General features: G+C 42.8%; 2 protein-coding genes across 7 annotated transcripts in view; one reads left to right on the top strand and one right to left on the bottom strand.

Annotated features, from left to right (window-relative positions):
- LOC110536168 (phosphatidylinositol 4-phosphate 5-kinase type-1 beta) overlaps nt 1-5,938 on the bottom strand; it is a 68,951-nt gene extending 63,013 nt beyond the window's left edge. For 2 of the 5 annotated variants that reach the window (XM_036936041.1, XM_036936046.1), the window contains exon 1: nt 5,200-5,491. The gene's annotated coding sequence lies outside the window, so the exon portion shown is untranslated. Of the gene's footprint in view, nt 1-4,951; nt 5,113-5,199; nt 5,492-5,915 lie in introns of those variants that run through there. The other 3 variants (XM_036936042.1, XM_036936047.1, XM_036936045.1) reach the window with 2 other exon arrangements.
- Nucleotides 5,939-6,427: 489 nt separating this feature from the next.
- On the top strand, nt 6,428-22,614 carry LOC110535087 (protein unc-45 homolog B). 2 transcript variants are annotated; one of them, XM_036936031.1, is made up of 20 exons: nt 6,428-6,558; nt 7,342-7,512; nt 7,640-7,676; nt 7,847-8,022; nt 8,162-8,251; nt 8,400-8,567; nt 8,771-8,936; nt 9,145-9,315; nt 9,536-9,707; nt 9,960-10,260; nt 10,433-10,527; nt 14,259-14,400; nt 14,531-14,671; nt 14,910-15,037; nt 16,001-16,067; nt 16,572-16,685; nt 18,892-19,007; nt 20,925-21,042; nt 21,144-21,299; nt 21,741-22,614. In XM_036936031.1, the coding sequence occupies exons 2-20, from the start codon at nt 7,342-7,344 to the stop codon at nt 22,008-22,010; spliced, it is 2,799 nt and encodes a 932-aa protein (XP_036791926.1). In that variant the 5' UTR covers nt 6,428-6,558; the 3' UTR covers nt 22,011-22,614. The 2 variants fall into 2 exon arrangements, with proteins under 2 accessions (XP_036791926.1, XP_036791925.1); XM_036936030.1 differs by lacking the exon at nt 6,428-6,558 and adding an exon at nt 6,718-6,849.
- Nucleotides 22,615-22,926: the final 312 nt, after the last annotated feature.

The raw sequence follows: 22,926 nt of genomic DNA, 5'->3' as shown, positions 1-22,926 counted from the left end.
CTCACATCACTGTTATTATGGCCCTATCTATCCATCAGTCCTCCAGTATGGAGTAGTACAGTGTGACTGTCTAACGATGCTCTCTGACCCAGGAGTACGCTCAAACCCTTAAGGCTGCGGATTGCAGAAACATTTTATTGATTGTAACTGTCCAGAATTCAGACCAGTCACTCGCCAATGTCTAAAGTAAGAATAGTCTTTGGATCTCTCATGCCTATTACAACTAAATGTTCCCTCTAAGCTGCACACGCCGCACATTTGAAATATCAGCGCGCAGAGAGAAGCACGAGATAGAAAACTAGAAAGTTGAATGAAGTTCAAATTGTGCCAGAGAATTTGTTGGGCAGAACGCAGAGTAGGATTCTATTGCATTGACAGGCACGACTCATACTCTACACAAACCGTTGCGCCATAACCAATCAGAGCTGCAGTAGGCCTATATGCAAATAGACCATTGCCATACAGTGCATTCGGAAAGATTTCAGACCCATTACTTTTTCCACATTTTGTTACGTTAGAGCCTTATTCTAAAATGAAGTAAATAGCTTTTTTTCTTCTCATCAATCTACACACAATACCCCATAATGGCAAAGTGAAAAAACTGAAATATCACATTTACATAAGTATTCAGACCCTTTACTCAGTACTTTGTTGAAGCTCCTTTGGCAGTGATTACAGCCTAGTCTTCTTGGATATGACGCTACAAGCTTGGCACACCTGTATTTGGGGAGCTTCTCCCATTCTTCTCTGCAGATCCTCTGAAGCTCTGCCAGGTTAGATGGGGAGTGTCGCTGCATAGCTATTTTCAGGTCTCTCCAGAAATGTTTGATCGGGTTCAAGTCCGGGCCACACAAGGATATTTTGAGACTTGTCCCGAAGCACTCCTGTGTTGTCTTGACTGTGTGATTAGGGTCGTTGTCCTGTTGGAAGGTAAACCTTCGCCCCAGTTTGAGCGCTCTGGAGCAGGCTTTCATTAAGAATCTCTCTGTACATTGCGCCGTTCATCTTTCCTTTGATCCTGACTAGTCTCCCAGTCCCTGCCCCTGACTAGTCTCCCAGTCCCTGCCCACCACCATGCTTCACCGTAGGGAGAGTGCCAGGTTTCTTCTAGACATGATGCTTAGCATTCAAGCCAAAGAGTTCAATCTTAGTTTCATCACACCAGCCTTTTGGCAAACTCCAAGTGGGCTGTCATGTTCCTTTTACTGAGGAGTGGCTTCTATCAGGCCACTCTACCATAAAGGCCTGATTGGTGGAGTGCTGCAGAGATGGGAGAACCTACCAGAAAGCCAACCATCTCAACAGAGGAACTTTGCAGCTCTGTCAGAGTGACTAACGGGTTCTTGGTCACCTCCCTGACCAAGGCCCTTCTCCCCTGATTGCTCAGTTTGGCCGGGCGGCCAGCTCTGGGAAGTGTCTTGGTGGTTCAAAACTTCTTCCATGTAAGAATGGAGGCCACTGTGTTCTTGGGGACCTTCAATGCCGGATACATTTTTTTGGTAACCTTTCCCAGATCTGTGCCTCGACACAATCCTGTCTCGGAACTCTATGGACAATTCCTCCGACCTCATGGCTTGTTCTTTTCTCTGTCAACTATGTCAACTATGTGACCTTATATAGACAGATGTGTGCCTTTCCAAATCATGGCCAATCAATTGAATTTAGCACAGATGGACTCCAATCAAGTTGTAGAAACACCTCAAGGGTGATGAATGGAAATAGGACACACCTGAGCTCAATTTCAAGTATCATAGCAAAGGGTCTAACTACTTATGTAAATAAGGTATGTTTTATATTCTTTATACATTTTTGCAAATGTCTAAAAACCTGATTTCACATTTTCATTATGAGGTATTGTGTGTAGATTGACGAAGCAAAACATTTATTTAGTCAATTTTAGAGTAAGGCTGTTATGTAACAAAATGTGGAAAAAGGAAGGGGTCTGAATACTTTCTGAATGCACTGAATGTGGTAGCAATTGAGCTGGGGCCAAGGTCAGACAGAACAAGTCATATGAGTCTGTGGGAACACGTACATGCCACTCCAGTCCCTTTCCAGCTGGAAAATATGACATAATGTCTCAGGGAGGCCTGACTCTGCTATGACAAGCCTTCTGTGTGGACAGGGACAGAACCAGACGGCACACAGGTGTTGCTTTGGCGATAATTTGTTGAAGGGGACAAGATTTGCATGAGCTGCTTTCCCATTCAAACTCAGTGGCACACTAACCTTGAGCTGGCCAACTCCACCTCACAGTCAAATCAGCAGGAAACAGGAAGCTCATCAGGACTCATGGACCCAATTTTCTCCATGACACCGCATTAGTTTTGCAGTGTAAGGTTTCCATAATGAATCCATTTTTCTCCATGACACCTTGTGACTGTTCCAAAGCAGTGTAAGGTGTCTATGATGAGAGGGGCAGAGTGATTGTGTTTGCAAAACTGGTGACAAGATGTTTTGGGTGGGCTATGCACAACGCTGAGCTAATGGACAGAGCTTGTTCAACAAACCTGCTTAAACCAGATGAGTTCTAAGACATCCAATTTGTGGAAAACATCTCCCGACACTGTTTATTTGAACCTAGCCTCATGTAATGAATGTGGAACGGTAAATCAGGCCTGTGTGATGAGTAATCTTGCCTGAGACCTGAAGACTGGTTTTCGCTCCTTGAGCTAATGACTAGGCTTTAGCACAGCGGGCTAGCAGTCTAGTGGTATGCAGTTGACCCGGGTTTAACCCCCACCAGTCACACACGGTTGCTGGAGACACGGATTCCAGGTAGTTCACTGTTGACTAGAAGAAACCAGTAGAGGAAACAACACCCTGTTGAGCTGTTTATGTTCCCAAAACTATGCCCACAACAAAGAGACCAACATGTCTATGTGGTCGTGTCTGCTTCCTTGGGGGCTGAATCGAAGCCCTTGTCTTGCACAGTCTTCCAGTTAACCTTCCTACAGCATGATCCCATCCTCTCTGTGTGTGTGTGTATGTATGTATGTATGTATGTATGCCACTCAGAGGGTAAATGGGAAGACAACTTATTTCAGTGCCTTTAAAACGAGCTATGGTAGTAGGTGCCAGGCGCACCGTTTTGAGTGTGTCAACAACTGCAAAACTGCTGGGTTTTTCATGATCAACAGTTTGCCCTATGTATCAAGAATGGTGCACCACCCAAAGGACTTCCAGCCAACGGCAGGCCAGTGGTCAAAAACGGGTCATTGATGAAAGAGGACAAAGGAGGCTGACACGAATTGTGCATAGCAACAGACAGGCTACATAGTCAACTGTCTGTCCAGTACAACATTGGTGCCCAAAGACACATAAAAGAATGCATAACTCGTTGTACCTTGACACAAATGGGGTATGGCAGCCGACGACCTAACAGAGTTACACTTCTTTCAGAAAAAAACAAGAAACTGCGGTTGCAGTGGGCTAAGCAACAAACATTGAAGAAATTAGACTGGCGCCCATGGCAGCAGCCAACCTCAAAGTTTGTCAAACACACACCTCAACACTACACTCACATTTATACTGAGATGCTGGCTCAATGAGCACACAACAGTAAAGTAACTAGCTACTGTATATAATCTAGAATAGCTGTTAATAACAGCTTTGATAGAGTTAGTAATAGTAGGACAGTTTTTCAGTAGCCTTTTGGATGTTACATAGAAAACATTATGTGCAATGTTTTATTTCAGTTTTCGGTACGGCTCCTTTGAAATGAAATTGAATCAGGTAGTAAAAGAACGGGCATTGCTCAAATTCTGTGATGATTATTTTCAGAGAAATAAAAAAAGGAGTGTGTGTGTAACAAAAAGTTCCCTGTTGTTCAAGTTCAATAGCCTACTGTAAATAAAACAAATCACATCATAGAGGTGACCTACTAAGATTTCACAGAGCAGTATGTGTGTGTGTGTGTGAACTCTTCACAAGAATAGTAAACAAACAAACAAAACATTTGACCAACTGGGGACCTTTTGTTAGTCCCCACGAGGAAAAAGGCTATTTCTAGGGGGTTTAGAGTTACGGTTACAATTAGTGTTAGGCTTAGGGGTTAAAAGTTAGATCTAAGGTTAAGGTTTTAGGGTTAAGGTTAGGGTAAGGTCTAGGGGTTAGGAAAAATACGATTTTGAATGGGAATCAATTGTTTGTCGCCAAAAGATTAGTTAAACAAGACTAAGTGTGTGTGTGTGTGTCCCTGAGGACGCCAGGTGTTGAAATGCCCCAGGCTTCTCAGAGTCCTTGTCCTTGGAACAATGAGAAAGGTCTCCAACCCAGCCAATGTTGATAAAATAATTGCTCTCAGTAAATTGGTAGGCTTATTTTCCAGAAATCAACAACAGGAATGGGCTATTCAGCACAAACCCTATATGATCATCAATAAGAGGCTGGCAATTCCATGTTAAGAGTGTTGCTGAGACTCATATTTTTTTACTTTAAAATGTCAAACAAAAAACAATTATTACAAAGTTAAACAAACCATGCAACTATGTACATTGCACAATGACTACTTTGAACCATTTCCATGGAAACGTTTACAGAAACACATTTACTTGCAGAATTAGTGTAGAAGGAAAGTTGGGTAACATGGTTTGTGCTGTCATTCTGTTAGCGGCTAACACGGTTAAAGTGATGCTAACTGTTGTCAAACTGTTTGACAACAGTTAGCATCACTTTAACCGTGGAATTGCACCAGTCTAGCCAATTTATCACCAATTGTAAATTGTCAACTGCACTGTGTTCAAGAACTGACCACTTTCATGTCGCAAACTCACAATAGTTCAAGTTAACCCCAAGCTAGGTGCCACTTCCCCGCAATATTACGTAATTTCACTTTCCTGAATAAACTGTGTTTCTCAAAATAGGGCGAGGATGTTGATAAGAACACAACACCAGAAAACCTAATTGCCAATAGCCTGCATAAGCAAACACTTCGGTGCACCCCGATTACCTTGAATACAGTTGCAGTCTGGCAAGGTTTACTGCCAGCTCTTGACGTGAGGTAGCAGCGTATTCTGTTATTAATATTAATACAAATTAGTCTGACACATTCTTCGACTGAGAAAAACACCTTCGCCAAGCAATTGCTGAAACGTCATCCCCATGTCACCTGACCAATATTGTCAATTTCAAATCGATAGCTCAATGGACAGGTAAATATCAGAATTCTCGTTATCATGAATAACACCTCAATCTTACCAGCTGTTCGCCCTCGTTTGTGAAGCGAAGTACACCGATTGATTGACGTTGATTTTATCTTTCTGTGGGATTACAGGGAGTATTCCAGTCCCGGGTAGCAATATTTACGAGAGAGCGAGCGAGCGAGCAATTGTGAGTGCGGCTCCCTGTGTAACCTAGTCTATGCTGTAGCCTACTGACAGAGAGGGGTAGGCTTGGTTACACATGTCTCATTCTCTGCCTCTCAGCATAACCAGACATTGTGCACCAACAACCTACTCTGCTGTGATGCAGAACTAGAATCAGCTAGCCATCTACAGGGCAGTTATGGTAATGTTAGGCTGCAAAATATTTGATTTTCACCACTGATCTTGCAGTACGGTGCATTTATTATGGCAAATAACGCCTTTTAGTGGCTGAGAACGTCTGTTACATGTGTCTGCTAACAATGTTGTACAATTCAATGGCTGTCATTTCCATAACCCAACTAAAACCCACAGAGAATATGCATAGGCACAGTTGACGAGGAAAAACTCCCTAGGTCAGAAGAAAACTTTAGAAGAACCAGACTGAGGGGGAGACAGTTGCTTGTTGTTGACATCTGCCTGCTCTTTGTTTTTGATAAAGGGATGTGTATTTTTTAATGACAGATGAGCCTATACACAGTCTTTCTATTTTTCCCCTTCGATATTCTACATGAAACAACTCTATATACGTCGGTCAGGACTGGAGTTTACCTTCAAGTAGATCCAGAAAGTTGTAGAAAATACCTCTCTCACACACACACACGAGAGAGTTCTCTTTCTAGAAGCTGCCAGGTCATTCTGTGTGTTCCTACAGCTGTCAGTGGCTGCCATACCCCCCACTCCACCCAATCCGCCCCACGCTTCACTAGAGCTGTAGATGCATTTGCTGGTGAGTTCTCAGCTGTCATCGAACCTATTCCTTAAATAGACCATATCAGGAACAGACCATGATTCAAGGGGGTTACCTATGTCATTATGTACAAATAGAGAACAAAAAGAGGAACTACTATGCAGTTATTCTAAAGATTCTCCATTGGAATGTTGTCATAAAAGCAATGAGACATTGTAACAAACCCAAACCAATGCTAAATGTGGGAATTCAGTGTAGAGTTCTCCCAGCAACTGTCTGTTCTGTGGAGAGTAGACCCCCATCCCTTATTTAAAATATATCCACCTTGGTTCTGGCCCACCTCATTGAGATTCAGTATAAATATAAATTGTGACGGAGGGGGAGTTGCATTACTACAAAAAAAGTTGACAGCGCAACAATCAGGCAGTGAAGCTCAACACTAGACAACCCAAGCAAGGGAATAGAAGAGAAGAGAGGAGACGACACAATCACACAATCCTAAAGGTACCGTATGGCTCTAAGGAACACATGTCTTGAGTGTACAAGGTCTTGAGTGACATGCTTGCCTGCCAGGGGCTCTCAAGCCAGGGGAGAGGGGCATGGTGATTGTCTATCAGGAGTGGCAGGAAGCTGTCTGTCCATTAGGATGGTTGTATCAGTGGTAAGGCCCCCACTGGGGTGCAGAATGATGCCCAAATAAGGCATGAGGGGAGGCCATTTCAAGTTAGAGATTACATGTGCAGGGCCATTTGCTAAAGGGGACTCGGGTCAGAAGGAGACATTATAGTGAAAATGGTAAGAAGAGTAACCGTTTTTCATAGAATGTTATATTTTCTGTCATTTGTTTGTCATTTTTAGGAAATGTGGTACATCGCTCATGCTGACTTAAAGTTTGAGTCATGCTGTTAATATGTTTAATTCACAATGAATGGAAACCTTGTCAAAATGATCATGTTTTAGCTGGCATTATTCTTGACTTGTTTCCTTTAAGTGGTTGTAAAGTTAAACAATCTACCAGAAACAGGGTTATATTTGGTAACATTATTATTCTTCCAGATTTAGAGTGGGCTGCAATCTGTTCTAAAGTTCATTAATGTGTTATTAAGTATATATAGCCACTGTACATGTTCAATGTATCGTGTTAGAAGAGTAATGGAATATTCCAGAAACATGTGCTGTTTACTTTGTAAGTACCAGTGACCCCAAAACCTGAAGTAAAAAAAATCCAGCTGAATTCTAACCAAGATATTTAGGATTTTGAGCTACAACTTCTCCTCTCCTTACCAGATGGGTGAGATGGCAGATCCAATCCAGTTCAAAGATGAGGGGAACAAGCATTTCCAAGCCGGTGAGGTCGACAAGGCCATTGAGTGTTACACTAAAGCCATCAAGTTGTGCACGGACAAAAAGGTTCTCGCCGTTGTCTACAGGAACAGATCAGCCTGTTTTCTGAAAAAGGTAAACACCTCACCTAAACCACAAGCCTTCATCAAGCAAAATTTGAATAGATTTATAATTATTCATAATTATCCTTGGGTGTGATTTCCTGATCTTCTGATGTTTTTGAACTCTTTTTTCTTCTCAGGAAAGCTACACCAATGCAGCCTCCGATGCCTCCAAAGGTACGGTACAGTCTACCAAATGTTTAGTACGTAAACAAGAATCAAAACACAGCCAGTTATGGTTTTTGCTCACTCAGTCACATAACATGACAAATAATGTATTATGCTCATGCCACAGTGATATTTTCACTTCAACCCAGACACTTGTATACTTCTCTGCTCTCCGACAGCCATTGACGTGGATGCAGCAGACGTCAAAGCCCTGTTCCGGCGCTGCCAGGCTCTGGAGAAGCTGGGCAAGCTGGACATGGCCTTTAAAGATGTCCAGAGGTGTTCCACCATCGAGCCCAAAAACAAGACCTTCCTGGAGACCCTCAGGAGGCTGGGGGCTGAGATCCAAGCCAAGGTCTGCTACCCTCTGGGACAGTTTAGACACAATCCATTGGTTTACTTACATATGACTATGTGATTATAATATTTTATTGACTTATGAACTAGACATAAAAAAACACATCTGATACTTCTCTCTCGCTCTCTGTCTACAGCTGAAGACAACCTTCTCCACAGACTCACGGGTTCAGAACATGTTTGACATTCTGCTTGATGAGGAGATGGACAAGGACAAGAAGGAAATGGTTTGTATGACACCATAGTAGAGATCAGTTCCATTGATTCAACTGTACTAAGCATGATGCTGTGGTCTTTAATATTTTTAAAGTCTGATATCAAATGCAATGTGTGTAACTTTAATGGCAATATGAATAATATTTTCTTCCCATGTAGGCTGCTAACAACCTGGTGGTTCTGGCCAGAGAAGAAGCTGGCGCAGAGAGAATCTTCCAGAACAATGGAGTGCCTCTGCTACTGGATTTGCTTGAGACCGGAAAAGTAGAGATGGTCCTGGCCGCTATCCGCACCTTCGCTGGAATGTGCACTGGACACAAAGCTCGGGTGAGGGGCAGGGAAGACAGAGAGGTGCATTATAGGTTATGTGAGAAGGGGATAAATGGGGAGCCAAACCTCAAGTACTTCTGATCCTCACAACTCCTGGTCCTTCCAGCCAGATATGGATCATTTTCAAAGTTGCTATTGTAATGTCTAGCAATAGTTCCTTTTTGGACACTCAGTTGACCTGTATGTTTGTCTCTGAACAGGCCATGGCCATTATCCACCTGGTGGGCATAGACAAGTTGTGCAGCATCATGGCCGTCGACAACGAGGACATTGCCTTGGCAACCTGTGACCTGTTCCAGTGCATCAATGACTCCCTCACTGGAGGAGACCGGAGGTTTTATGGGAAGGAGGAAGCCCTGGTTTTGGGTGAGACATCCACTCACATTCCTGATTTCCTAAGTAGTTTCACTCAAAAGCCCTAAAATGTATATACATTTATGTAATGCTTTTTACCAAACTTGAAATGCCTCTGAATAGCATAATCAGCTATATAAACTGATTTTGAAGGTCTCGTCATTCTAATCTTGTTTGTGTTTTATAAAACGGGTCTGACACTTTCTATGCTCCCCTGCAGATGCAAGCAAGGACTTGAAGAGCATCCTGATGGCCCTGCTGGAGATGGTTGCCAGTAAGAAGGTTTCAGGACATGGCAGAGACCAGGCCCTGAACCTGCTGACCAGAAACGTGCCTCGCAAGGACAAGAAAGACCCTGACCACTCCAAGAGCCTCTTTACGATCGACCACGGTGAGTGGGTTACTGTAGCTTTTACGATGATTTGTGACACAAAGTAGGCCTGTGAAATAGTTCTTCTCTGTTTATGTCAGTTGTGGGTTTATGTCTTGTTCTTGAGAAACATTATTTTATGGTTTGTATTGAAAAAAATAAATGTAGTACTGAGAGTAACAACTTAATGTAGGAAAGTTGCCATTCATCTTGCTTTGTGAACCCCCCCCCCCCCCCCCAGGTCTGAAGAAGATCCTGAAGGTGTGTGGCCAGATACCTGACCTCCCAGACCAGCTGCCCATGACAGAGAACACTCAGCTCATCGCCAGCGTGCTCCTCGACAAGCTCTGGGACGACCTGCGCTGCGACCCCGAGAGAGACAACTATAGGGAAGTCTGTGACGAGTACATCAAGTGAGTTACAAATTAGTAACATAACAGCAACGTACAAGTACCATATCTAATGACAATAACATCATACAGACATTAAGCGATATGTGATGCATGCATACATCATGAGTAATGTTACACCAGGGGAAGTATCTAACAGCACCATAGAGTTGGTGGTGGGGATAAGTACTAAATTAACAGACTAACATTTATCCCTGACCTCCTCCCTCATCTATTCCTTAACCCTGCTCCACCTGACCATGTCCCATTCCACAGAGGCAAGTTTGACCCCAACGACATGGACAGGAACATCCACGCCATCAATGCTCTGTCAGGCCTGCTGCAGGGCCCCTTCGAGGTGGGCAACCAGCTGGTGGGTCGCCAGGGCATCATGGAGATGATGGTGGCGCTGTGCGGCTCCGAGCGTGAGGTGGACCAGATGGTCGCAGTGGAAGCACTGATCCACTCCTCGACCAAGATGAGCCGCGCCTCCTTCATCATCACCAACGGTGTGTCACTGCTCAAAGACATCTACAAGAAGACGAAGAACGATAAGATCAAAATCCGTGCGCTGGTGGTGAGCGAGCTTTAGATTTCCATACTATGGAAAGATGGAATAGAATGGACATTTTTATTTTTTAGGGGTTCATTGATAGTTCATGTTTGAAAGCATTACAGGGACTCTTCAGATTTATCCAACCTTACAAGTTCATGAACTCAATATTGTGTGTGTGGGTCCCTTTCCCCAGGGTCTGTGTAAGCTAGGCTCAGCAGGTGGAGATGACTATAGTATGAGGCAGTTTGCTGAAGGCTCCACTGAGAAACTGGCCAAGCAGTGTAGGAAGTAAGTGGTTTTGTGGCTCTGATGATTATGTACAGTGGCAAGAAAAAGTAAATGAACCCTTTGGAATTACCTGGATTTCTGCATAAATTGGTCATAAAATGTCATCTAAGTCACAACATTAGACAAACAGTCTGCTTAAACTAATAACACAAACAATTATGTATTTTATTAACACTGTGTAAACATTCACAGTGTAGGGTGGAAAAAGTATGTGAACCCTTGGATTTAATAACTGGTTGACCCTCCTTTGGCAGCAATAACCTCAACCAAAAGTTTTCTGTAGTTGTGGATCAGACCTGCACAAAGATCAGGAGGAATTTTGGACCATTCCTCTTTAAAAAGAAACTGTTTCAGTTCAGCAATATTCTTGGGATGTCTGGTGTGAACCGCTGTCTTGAGGTCATGCCACAGCATCTCAATCGGGTTGAGTTCAGGACTGACTGGGCTACACCAGACTAGAGGTCGACCGATTATGATTTTTTAACGGATACCGATTGGAAGACCAAAAAAAGCCGATGCCGATTATTGGAAGACCAAAAAAAAAGCCTATACCGATTAAAATCGGCCGGTTTTTAAAAATATATTTGCAATAATGACAATTACAACAATACTGAATGAACACTTATTTTAACTTAATATAATAAATAGATCAATAAAATAAATTTAGCCTCAAATAAATAATGAAACATGTTCAATTTGGTTAAAATAATGCAAAAACAGTGTTGGAGAAGAAAGTAAAAGTGCAATATGTGCCATGTAAAAAAGCTAACGTTTAAGTTCCTTGCTCAGAACATGAGAACATATGAAAGCTGGTGGTTCCTTTTAACATGAGTCTCCAATATTCCCAGGTAAGAAGTTTTAGGTTGTAGTAGGACTATATCTCTCTATACCATTTGTATTTCATTAATCTTTGACTATTGGATGTTCTTATAGGCTCTTTAGTATTGCCAGTGTAACAGTATAGCTTCCGTCCCTCTCCTTGCCCCTACCTGGGCTCGAACCAGGAACACATCAACAGTCACCCTCGAAGCATCGTTACCCATCGCTCCACAAAAGCCGCGGCCCTTGCAGAGCAAGGGGAACTACTCTAAGTCTCAGAGCGAGTGACGTTTGAAACACTATTAGCGTGCAACCCGCTAACTAACTAGCCATTTCACATCGGTTACACCAGCCTAATCTCGAGAGTTGATAGGCTTGAAGTCAAACAGCGAGCTGCTGGCAAATGCACAAAAGTGCTGTTTGAATGAATGCTTACGAGACTGCTGCTGCCTACCACCGCTCAGTCTGACTGCTCTATCAAATCATAGACTTAATTATAACATAATAACACAGAAATAAGAGCCTTTGGTCATTAATATGGTTGAATACGGAAACTATCATTTCGAAAACAAAATGTTTATTCTTTCAGTGAATTACGGAACCGTTCCGTATTTTATCTAACGGATGGCATCCCTAAATTTTGCTGTTACATTGTACAATCTTCAATGTTATGTCATTATTATGTACAATTCTGGCAAATTAATTACGGTCTTTGTTAGGAATAAATGTACTTCACACAGTTCGCAATGAGCCAGGCGGCCCAAACTGCTGCATATACCCTGACTGCTTGCACGGAACGCAAGAGAAGTGACACAATTTTCCTAGTTATAAGAAATTCATGTTAGCAGGCAATATTAACTAAATATGCAGGTTTAAAAATATATACTTGTCTATTGATTTTAAAGAAAGGCATTGATGTTTATGATTAGGTACATTGGTGCAACGACAGTGCTTTTTTTCACAAATTAGCTTGTTAAATCATCACCCGTTTGACGAAGTAGGCTGTGATTCGAAGAGAAATTAACAGGCACCGCATCGATTATGTGCAACGCAGGATAAGCTAGAAATATCAATCATGTGTAGTTAACTAGTGATTATGTTAAGGTTGATTGTTTGTTATAAGATACATTTAATGCTAGCTAGCAACTTACCTTGGCTTCTTGCTGCCTTCGCGTAACAGGTAGTCAGCCTGCTCCTCGTGGAGTGCAATGTAAGGCAGGTGGTTAGAGCGTTGGACTAGTAGCCAGAAGGTTGCTAAAACGAATCCCCGAGCTGACCAGATACAAATCTGTCGTTCTGCCCCTGAACAAGGCAGTTAACCCACCTTTCCTAGGCCGTCATTGAAAATAAGAATGTGTTTTTAACCGACTTGCCTAGTTAAATAAAGGCGTTTTAAAAAATACAAACTGTAAATAATAAAATCGGCCAATCGGTGTCCAAAAATACCGATTGGTATGAAAACTTGAAATCGGCCATCCCGATTAATCGATCGACCTCTACTCCAGACTGCGAATTTTCTTCTGTTGAAGCCATTCTGTTGTTGATTTACTTCGGTGTGTTAGGTTGTCGTCTTGTTGCATCACTCAACTTCTGTTGAGCTTCAATTGGCGGGCAGATAGCCTAACATTCTCCTGCAAAATGTCTTGATAAACTTGTGAATTTACTTTTCCGGCATTGATAGCAAGCTGTCAAGGCCCTGAGGCAGCAAAGCAGCCCCAAACCATGATGCTCACTCCACCATACTTTACAGTTGGGATGAGGTTGATGTTGGTGTGCTGTGCCTTTTTTTTTCTCCACACAGTGTTGTGTGTTCCTTCCAAACAACTCAACTTTAGTTTAATCTGTCGACAGAATAGTTTGCCAGTAGCGTTGTGGAACATACAGGTGCTCTTTTGCGAACTTCAGACATGCAGGAATGTTTTTTTGGACAGCAGTGGCTTCTTCCATGTTGTCTTCCCATGAACACCGTTCTTGTTTAGTGTTTTACGTATCGTAGACCCGTCAGAGATGTTAGCATATTCCAGAGATTTCTGTAAATCTTTAACTGACACTCTAGGATTCTTCTTAACCTCATTGATCATTCTGCGCTGTGCTCTTGCAGTCATCTTTGCAGGTCGGCCACTCCTAGGGAGAATAGCAACAGTGCTGAATGTTTTCCATTTATATACAATTTGTCTTACTGTGGACTGATGAATATCAAGGCTTTTAGAGATAGTTTTGTAACCCTTTCCAGCTTTATGCAAGTCAACAATTCTTAATCTTATTAAGTCTTCTGCGATCTCTTTTGTTCGAGGCATGGTTCACATCAGGCAATGCTTCTTCTGAATAGCAAACTAAACTGTTGTGAGTGTTTTTTATAGGGCAGGGCAGCTCTAACCATCTCCAATCTCGTCTCATTGATTGGACTCCAGGTTAGCTGACTCCTGACTCCAATTAGCTTTTGGAGAAGTCATTAGCCTAGGGGTTCACATAATTTTTCCAACCTACACTGTGAATGTTTAAATTATGTATTCAATATAGACAAAAAAAATACAATAACTTGTGTGTTATTAATTTAAGCACCCTGTGTTTCTCTATTGTTGTGACTTAGATGAAGATCAGATCAAATTTTATGACCAATTTATGCAGAAATCCAGGTAATTCCAAAGGGTTCACATACAACTGTAGCTGCTGTGTAACTTTTTGGTGTTAATGCTCATTGAAGTATTAATAGATAGACAGTCCATCACAGGCTCTTTTTCAAAAGTATTATGGACTAACAATATCAGGAGTAATAGATTGAGCTGTAACCTTATGTTCATTATATTCCCTCAGAGTGATTTTGAAATAGCTTCCCATGATCATAATCCCAAGATGGCGGACCATTTCCTGTTAGCCCTGTTCCCTGTTAACACTCTTCCTGTGTGTGTCAGGTGGTTGTGTAACTCTGCCATGGACACGAGGACCAGGAAGTGGGCTATAGAAGGTTTGGCCTACTTAACCCAAGACGCTGATGTAAAAGATGACTTTGTTGAGGACGATCCTGCCATGAAAGCCATGTTTGACCTGGCCAAGGTAGGTACTGTATTATTGAAGACAGAGGATAGACACCACTCATAGCACATAACATGAGCATAGTGGCATTACATATGCGACCTGGAGGAGAGGATTAAACTTCACTATTCCCTGTTTCCCTGTGACACAGTCTAAAGATAAGACCATCCTGTATGCTGTGGCCTGTACCCTGGTCAACTGCACCAACAGCTATGAGAAGAAAGACATCATGCCTGAGCTGGTTCAACTGGCCAAGTTCTCCAAGCAGCACGTCCCTGAGCAGCACCCCAAGGTAAGATAAGAGAAAGACACAGGCCTCCCTCTGTCTGTCTGGTGGGCAGAACTGTACAACAAGTCATCCTTATGTCAGGACAGAATAAGCACTGTTAACTTAACTAGCATAAAGTATATATAAATGTGACTATGCTGCTCTCTACTGTAAGAAAAGTTATATATTTTATTGTGAGGCCCTAGGTACTGTATATTATCTGAGGGAGGTGCTGACAATACACACACTTCTCTGCCCTTAGGACAAGAAAGATTTCATCCAGAAGAGAGTGAAGAGGATGCTAAAGGGAGGGGTCATCTCAGCTCTCACTGTCATGGTGAAAGCTGACAACGTTCTCCTGACTGACCAGACCAAAGAGATGCTGGCAAGGTGAGCAACCTGGAACTGTACTAGGCTCGAGGATTTAGCTATGTCACAGACATTCTTATAAACTGAGTATACCAAACATTAGGAACAACTTCCTAATATTGAGTTGCATCTCCTTTTGCCCTCAGAATAGCCTCAAAGCGTTTCACAGGGATGCTGGCCCATGTTCACTCCAATGATTCCCACAGTTGTGTCAAGTTGGCTGGATGTCCTTTGGTGGTGGACCATTCTTGATACACACAAGAAACTGTTGAGTGTGAAAAACCCAGCAGCGTTGCAGTTCTTGACACAAACTGGTGCGCCTGGCATCTACTACCATACCCAGTTCAAGGCACTTAAATCATTTGTCTTGCCCATTCTCCCTCCGGATGGCACACATACACAATCCATGTCTCAATTGTCTCAAGGCTTAAAAATCGTTCTTTAACCCGTCTCCTCTCCTTCATCTACACTGATTGAAGGGGATTTAACAAGTGACATCAATAAGGGATCATAGTTTTCACCTGGATTCACCTGGTCAGTCTATGTCATGGAAAGAGCAGGTATTCTTTATGTTTTGTATACTCAGTGTATATGCATATGTACTGATGTATGTATGCGTGTAACTGATAGATGCTACTGAATGTGAATGGAATATATGAGATTGGAAATGTAATAATTCATGTATTTGTATGTAGGCCTAGAGTAATGGGTCTCTCTGTTTCTCTGTGTTGTGTCAGCAGGACTTTTTTTGGTTCTATTGTTCTTATTTTAAATGTGTGTAGTTCCATCCTTGAGCTGTTCTTGTCTATTAATGTTCTGTATTATGTCATGTTTTGTGTGCACCCCAGGAAGAGTAGCTGCTGCTTCAGCAACAGATAATGGGGATCCTAATAAAATACTCATATTTATCCAGTCAGTACATGCAATTAGCAATACTGCAGAACAAATGAGATTGAAATAAATGGTATTTGCTTTGATTTGCAGGGTGTTCCTTGCCTTGGCAGATGATCCCAAAGACCGTGGCACTATTTGCGCCCATGGAGGGGGCAAGGTGAGTGACAGACATAACAATATTTTCCATTCTAGTATAATCTATAACACAGTCTAAATTTACATTTGATTTATTACCTTTATTTAACCAGTAGTTTTCTGACTCTATAGAGAAAACGTTATCTTTTCAAAACAACTATGAGGTGTCATAGTTAAAACTAAACTGTGGTTTGAGTATGGATCAGTCAAGTAGTGTCTGGCCAACCATAGGCGAATGCAGGCTAGAGCAGGGGTAGGCAGTCCTGGAGTGCAGCAGGCACTTCATGTTTTTGATTTAACCAAGCTGGAAGATCAGGTGTGTTGAATTTAGTCAATCACTGAACTAATAAATTAGCTCAGTTGGTCTGGCATGGTGCCTAGTTGGGACAATATCCTGCAATACCTGCAGCATTCAGGAACAGGGTTGCCGACCCCTGGGCTAGAGTATGTTGTAATGTCACAGTAAAAGTTGAAGTGTGTGTGGGTCTGTGTCTGAACCTCTGATCTCTTGCTGTGTGATCACCAGGCTCTGATCCCACTGGCTCTGGAGGGATCAGCTATAGGGAAAGTAAGGGCCGCACATGCCCTGGCCAAGATCGCTGCTGTCTCCAACCCGGAGATCGCATTCCCTGGAGAGAGGGTAAGAACCTGTCTGACCACTTCCTGTTACGTGTATGTATTTTAGTTGTCTTGCATTCAGTAAAACTCATACTTTTTCAACTCAACTTTATTCTTCTTTCTCTGTCCTTCATATCCTTTCTTACTATGTCACTCTCTTTCGGGTTCCTCTCTTTTACCCTCCCTCCCTCATCATGCCTAGCTTTAGAGTTTGTTCTGTTAGGTGACCTAAACTGGGATATGCGTAACACCCTGGCAGTCCTACAATCTAAGCTAGATGCCCTCAATCTCACACAAATCATCAAGGAACCCACCAGGTACAACCCTAAATCTGTAAACATGGGCACCCCCATAGACATTATCCTGACCAACTTGCCCTCCAAATACACCTCCTCTGTTTTCAATCAGGATCTCAGCAATCACTGCCTCATTGCCTGTATCCACTATGGGTCCACGGTCAAACGACCACCCCTCATCACTGTCAAACGCTCCCTAAAATGCTTCTGCGATCAGGCCTTTCTAATCGACCTGGCCCGGGTATCCTGGAAGGATATTGACCTCATCCCGTCAGTCGAGGATGCCTGGTCATTCTTTAAAAGTAATTTCCTCACCATCTTAGATAAGCATGCCCCGTTCAAAAAATGCAGAACTAAGAACAGATATAGCCCTTGGTTCACTCCAGACCTGACTGCCCTTGAACAGCACAAAAACATCCTGTGGCCGACTGCATTAGCATCAAATGGTCCCCGCGATATGCAACTGTTCAGGGAAGTCAGGAACCAATACACGCAGTCAGTCAGGAAAGCAAAGGCCAGCTTTTTCAAGCAGAGATGTGCATCCTGTAGCTCTAACTCAAAAGTTTTGGGACACTGTAAAGTCCATGGAGAACAAGAGCTCCTCCTCCCAGCTGCCCACTGCACTGAGGCTAGGTAATACTGTCACCATCAATAAATCCATGATAATCGAAGATTTCAATAAGCATTTCTCAACGGCTGGCCATGCCTTCCTCCTGGCTACTCCAACCCTGGCCAACAGCTCCCCTGGCCAACAGGACACTGTGCTAACTAACCTCCAAACGAGCTTCAATGACATACAACACTCCTTCCGTGGCCTCCAACTGCTCTTAATCGCTAGTAAAACTAAATGCATGCTTTTCAACCGTCCGTTGCCCGCACCCGCCCGCCTGACTAGCATCCCCACCCTGGACGGTTCCGACGTAGAATATGTGGACAACTATAAATACCTAGGTGTCTGGTTAGACTGTAAACTCTCCTTCCAGACTCATATTAAACATCTCCAATCCAAAATCAAATCTAGAATCGGCTTTCTATTTCGCAACAAAGCCTCCTTCACTCACGCCGCCAAACTGACCCTAGTAAAACTGACTATCCTACCGATCCTCGACTTTGGCGACGTCATCTATAAAATGGCTTCCAATACTCTACTCAGCAAACTGGATGCAGTCTATCACAGTGCCATCCATTTTGTTACCAAATCACCTTATACTACCCACCACTGCGACCTGTATGCTCTAGTCAGCTGGCCCTCGCAACATGTTCGGCGCCTGACCCACTGGCTCCAGGTCATCTATAAGTCTATGCTAGGTAAAGCTCCGCCTTCTCAGTTCATTGGTCACGATAACAACACCCACCCGTAGCACACGTTCCAGCAGGTATATCTCACTGATCATCCCCAAAGCCAACACCTCGTTTGGCCGCCTTTCCTTCCAGTTCTCTGCTGCCAGTGACTGGAACGAATTGCAAAAATCGCTGAAGTTGGAGACTTTTTTTTCCCCTCACCAACTTTAAACATCAGCTAACCGATCGCTGCAGCTATACATAGTCCATCTGTAAATAGCCCACCCAATCTACCTACCTCATCCCCATACTGTTTGTATTTACTTTTCTGCTCTTTTGCACACCAGTATCTCTACTTGCACATCATCTACTCATTTATCACTCCAGTGTTAATCTGCTAATTTGTAATTATTTGCTCCTATGGCCTATTTATTGCCTACCTCATGCCTTTTGCACACACTGTATATAGACTTTCTTTTTTTCTACTGTGTCATTGGCTTGTTTATTGTTTATTCCACGTGTAACTCTGTGTTGTTGTCTGTGTCACACTGCTTTGCTTTATCTTGGCCAGGTCGCAGTTGTAAATGAGAACTTGTTCTCAACTAGCCTACCTGGTTAAATAAAAAATGCCTTGTCATCTCTCTCTGGCAGATCTATGAGGTGGTGCGTCCTCTAGTCAGCCTGTTGCACCCTGAAAGAGATGGGGTGCAGAACTACGAGGCACTTCTGAGTCTCACCAATTTGGCTGGTCTCAACGACAAACTGAGGTGAGGGTCTGTTTGTTTACCAACCACACCACAGTATGTATGTATAACCCAACAAAACATCAGACTATTTTGGATTAATTACACAATTCAACAATCAATATAAGGTAATATTGAGGTGTGAGAGGATAAGTGTGTTTATTCATATGGCACTAAACATGGGCTAATACAGTGCCTTGCGAAAGTATTCGGCCCCTTTGAACTTTGCGACCTTTTGCCACATTTCAGGCTTCAAACATAAAGATATAAAACTGTATTTTTTTGTGAAGAATCAACAACAAGTGGGACACAATCATGAAGTGGAACGACATTTATTGGATATTTCAAACTTTTTTAACAAATAAAAAACTGAAAAATTGGGCGTGTAAAATTATTCAGCCCCCATAAGTTAATACTTTGTAGCGCCACCTTTTGCTGCGATTACAGCTTTAAGTCGCTTGGGGTATGTCTCTATCAGTTTTGCACATCGAGAGACTGAAGTTTTTTCCCATTCCTCCTTGCAAAACAGCTCGAGCTCAGTGAGGTTGGATGGAGAGCATTTGTGAACAGCAGTTTTCAGTTCTTTCCACAGATTCTCGATTGGATTCAGGTCTGGACTTTGACTTGGCCATTCTAACACCTGGATATGTTTATTTTTGAACCATTCCATTGTAGATTTTGCTTTATGTTTTGGATCATTGTCTTGTTGGAAGACAAATCTCCGTCCCAGTCTCAGGTCTTTTGCAGACTCCATCAGGTTCTCTTCCAGAATGGTCCTGTATTTGGCTCCATCCATCTTCCCATCAATTTTAACCATCTTCCCTGTCCCTGCTGAAGAAAAGCAGGCCCAAACCATGATGCTGCCACCACCATGTTTAACAGTGGGGATGGTGTGTTCAGCTGTGTTGCTTTTACGCCAAACATAACGTTTTGCATTGTTGCCAAAAAGTTCAATTTTGGTTTCATCTGACCAGAGCACCTTCTTCCACATGTTTGGTGTGTCTCCCAGGTGGCTTGTGGCAAACTTTAAACGACACTTTTTATGGATATCTTTAAGAAATGGCTTTCTTCTTGCCACTCTTCCATAAAGGCCAGATTTGTGCAATATACGACTGATTGTTGTCCTATGGACAGAGTCTCCCACCTCAGCTGTAGATCTCTGCAGTTCATCCAGAGTGATTATGGGCCTATTGGATGTATCTCTGATCAGTCTTCTCCTTGTATGAGCTGAAAGTTTAGAGGGACGGCCAGGTCTTGGTAGATTTGCAGTGGTCTGATACTCCTTCCATTTCAATATTATCGCTTGCACAGTGCTCCTTGGGATGTTTAAAGCTTGGGAAATCTTTTTGTATCCAAATCCGGCTTTAAACTTATTCACAACAGTATCTCGGACCTGCCTGGTGTGTTCCTTGTTCTTCATGATGCTCTCTGCGCTTTTAACGGACCTCTGATACTATCACAGTGCAGGTGCATTTATACGGAGACTTGATTACAAACAGGTGGATTGTATTTATCATCATTAGTCATTTAGGTCAACATTGGATCATTCAGAGATCCTCACTGAACTTCTGGAGAGAGTTTGCTGCACTGAAAGTAAAGGGGCTGAATAATTTTGCACGCCCAATATTTCAGTTTTTGATTTGTTAAAAAAGTTTGAAATAATCCAATAAATGTCGTTCCACTTCATGATTGTGTCCCACTTGTTGTTGATTCTTCACAAAAAAATACAGTTTTATATCTTTATGTTTGAAGCCTGAAATGTGGCAAAAGGTCGCAAAGTTCAAGGGGGCCGAATACTTTCGCAAGGCACTGTATATGCTCTGGGGACTTTCCAGAGTTCATTTAGATTTGTTCACTGTTGCTGCCAAACTATTTTGAGTGGAGGAGATGAGATGGTTGCCTGATTCATTAACTCTTTCATCCCATCCTCTGTGGCACTAGGGTGAAGATCCTGAAAGAGAAGGCTCTCCCTGAGATTGAGCAGTACATGTTTGAAGACCATGACCATATCAGACAGGCAGCCACAGAGTGCATGTGCAACCTGGTGACGTGCAAAGAGGTAAGAGGGAACCCCATCACTCTTTGGGAACAATGTCATGACATTGTGTGCGTGATAAACGTGTCACCCAGTGTAACGTCATCATTGTGTGTGTATTCCAGGTGCAGGATCGGTACCTGGAGGATGGGAATGATAGACTGAAGCTGCTGGTGCTGATGTGTGTTGAGGACAATGAAAAGCTCCAGAGAGCTGCAGCCGGGGGCCTGGCCATGCTCACCGCTGCCCAGAAGAAGCTGTGCACCAAGATGACCCTGGTGGTACGTCTGTCTGGTTGCATTCACCACTCACTTTGGGGTGACCCAAGGACAGTTCCTGTGCAAAGTTCCTAATTTAATTGAACTGTGCCAATCAAGCACAACACTGAATCATCTTGATACTAATTACAGTTCTATGTTACCGAATTAGTGTAGAATCACAACATTGAATATAGTTATATATTACATAATCAATAACTGTCTCCTCCCCTTCATCTACACTGATTGAAGTGGATTTAACAAGTGACATCAATAAGGGATCATAGCATTCATCTTGTCAGTCTGTCATGGAAAGAGCAGGTGTTCCTAATATTTTGAACAAAATATATATTACCTAATCAATATGTGTCATAATTATGAGGCCTCATCCACATCACTTGTCAAATGTAAAGCGCTTGTAATCATTTGACTGACTGATCAATCTTTTCTCGGTTCTCTCCACAGACGCTGCAGTGGATGGAGATCCTTCAGAGGCTGATTCTCCATGATCAGCCCCAGATTCAGCACAGAGGCCTTGTGATCGTGTACAACATGCTGAACTCGGATGACAACGAGCTGGCCAAGAAGCTGATGGAGAGCGAGATCCTGGAGATCCTGACAGTGATTGGCAAAGCAATGGACAACCCCAAGAGGCAGATTGTAATCGATGTGGCACGCACCTGCCTGGTCAAGGCCATGGACCTCGGCCTCATCAAGCCCTTCACAACCCCTTAAAGCAGTGTTCCTCAACCTTTTTGTAGTACCAGGGACTGGCATGCATTGGTCCTACCCCCTCAAAGGCGCAACACCAAGTTATTTGTCTCTTGTGGCAATGAGAGGAAATGCAAACTCAATCAACCAGAAACAAATCACACACATACAGAAATAAGAACCTGTATGCCAATTCCATTCTAGTCCAATGAGTGCTCATGTTCCCCCTCTTATTTGGCAGGTACACCTGCAGATGCCCATACCGCCTCACTACCCTCAGTCCCCCCAAAGTGTCAGGCTAACACTTGTCACAGGACATTGAACTTGCAGATTGTACCTAAAACTACAACTTGAGAGCTAATTACAGTAACTTGCTTATGGACTGAGATTCATCCCACAGATCGAGGTCCAGAGATTTAAGGTTGTAGGCCTATGGACAGGGAGGCAAGGCGATAGGACCGATCCACCTGAGCAATTAAAGCAGGGTCTGCTCTCCTGAATTCAGAGACCATACAAATATATTTATCTGAGTTTTCAGTCAGTTAAGTAAAGTGTATTTGTGTTGATGAGAGGTGTTTGTTTAATGTAATTTTTCACTTAAGGATAAAGATTGGATTTTTAGGAAAAATACGCTGTTCGATTCTTGCATGGATTGTTAGGGTTGTCAATAGATACCAGCCACTCAAACCCCGCCTTTCTAAAATATTGGTATTGTAGTGGAACGTACCTACAGTATTTCTCCCAGTGATGCCAATTTAGCAATTTTGTTGCTAGATTTAGCAACTTTTCAGACTACCTTGGCAACTATTTTTTCAAACAGCACCTGGCAACAAATTGACCTAGTTTTAAAAATGTATTTTGAATTTTTAGCAACTTTTGAAAAGTGACTCAAACGCTAAAATGCACGCATTTTCCCTCTAAATGACACAAAAAAAGATTC

The sequence above is a fragment of the Oncorhynchus mykiss genome, chromosome 11, assembly GCF_013265735.2.
Source record: "Oncorhynchus mykiss isolate Arlee chromosome 11, USDA_OmykA_1.1, whole genome shotgun sequence".
Lineage (NCBI taxonomy): Eukaryota > Metazoa > Chordata > Actinopteri > Salmoniformes > Salmonidae > Oncorhynchus > Oncorhynchus mykiss.
Note: the sequence above shows the minus strand (reverse complement) of the source record. Positions and strands in the feature narration are given on the sequence as shown.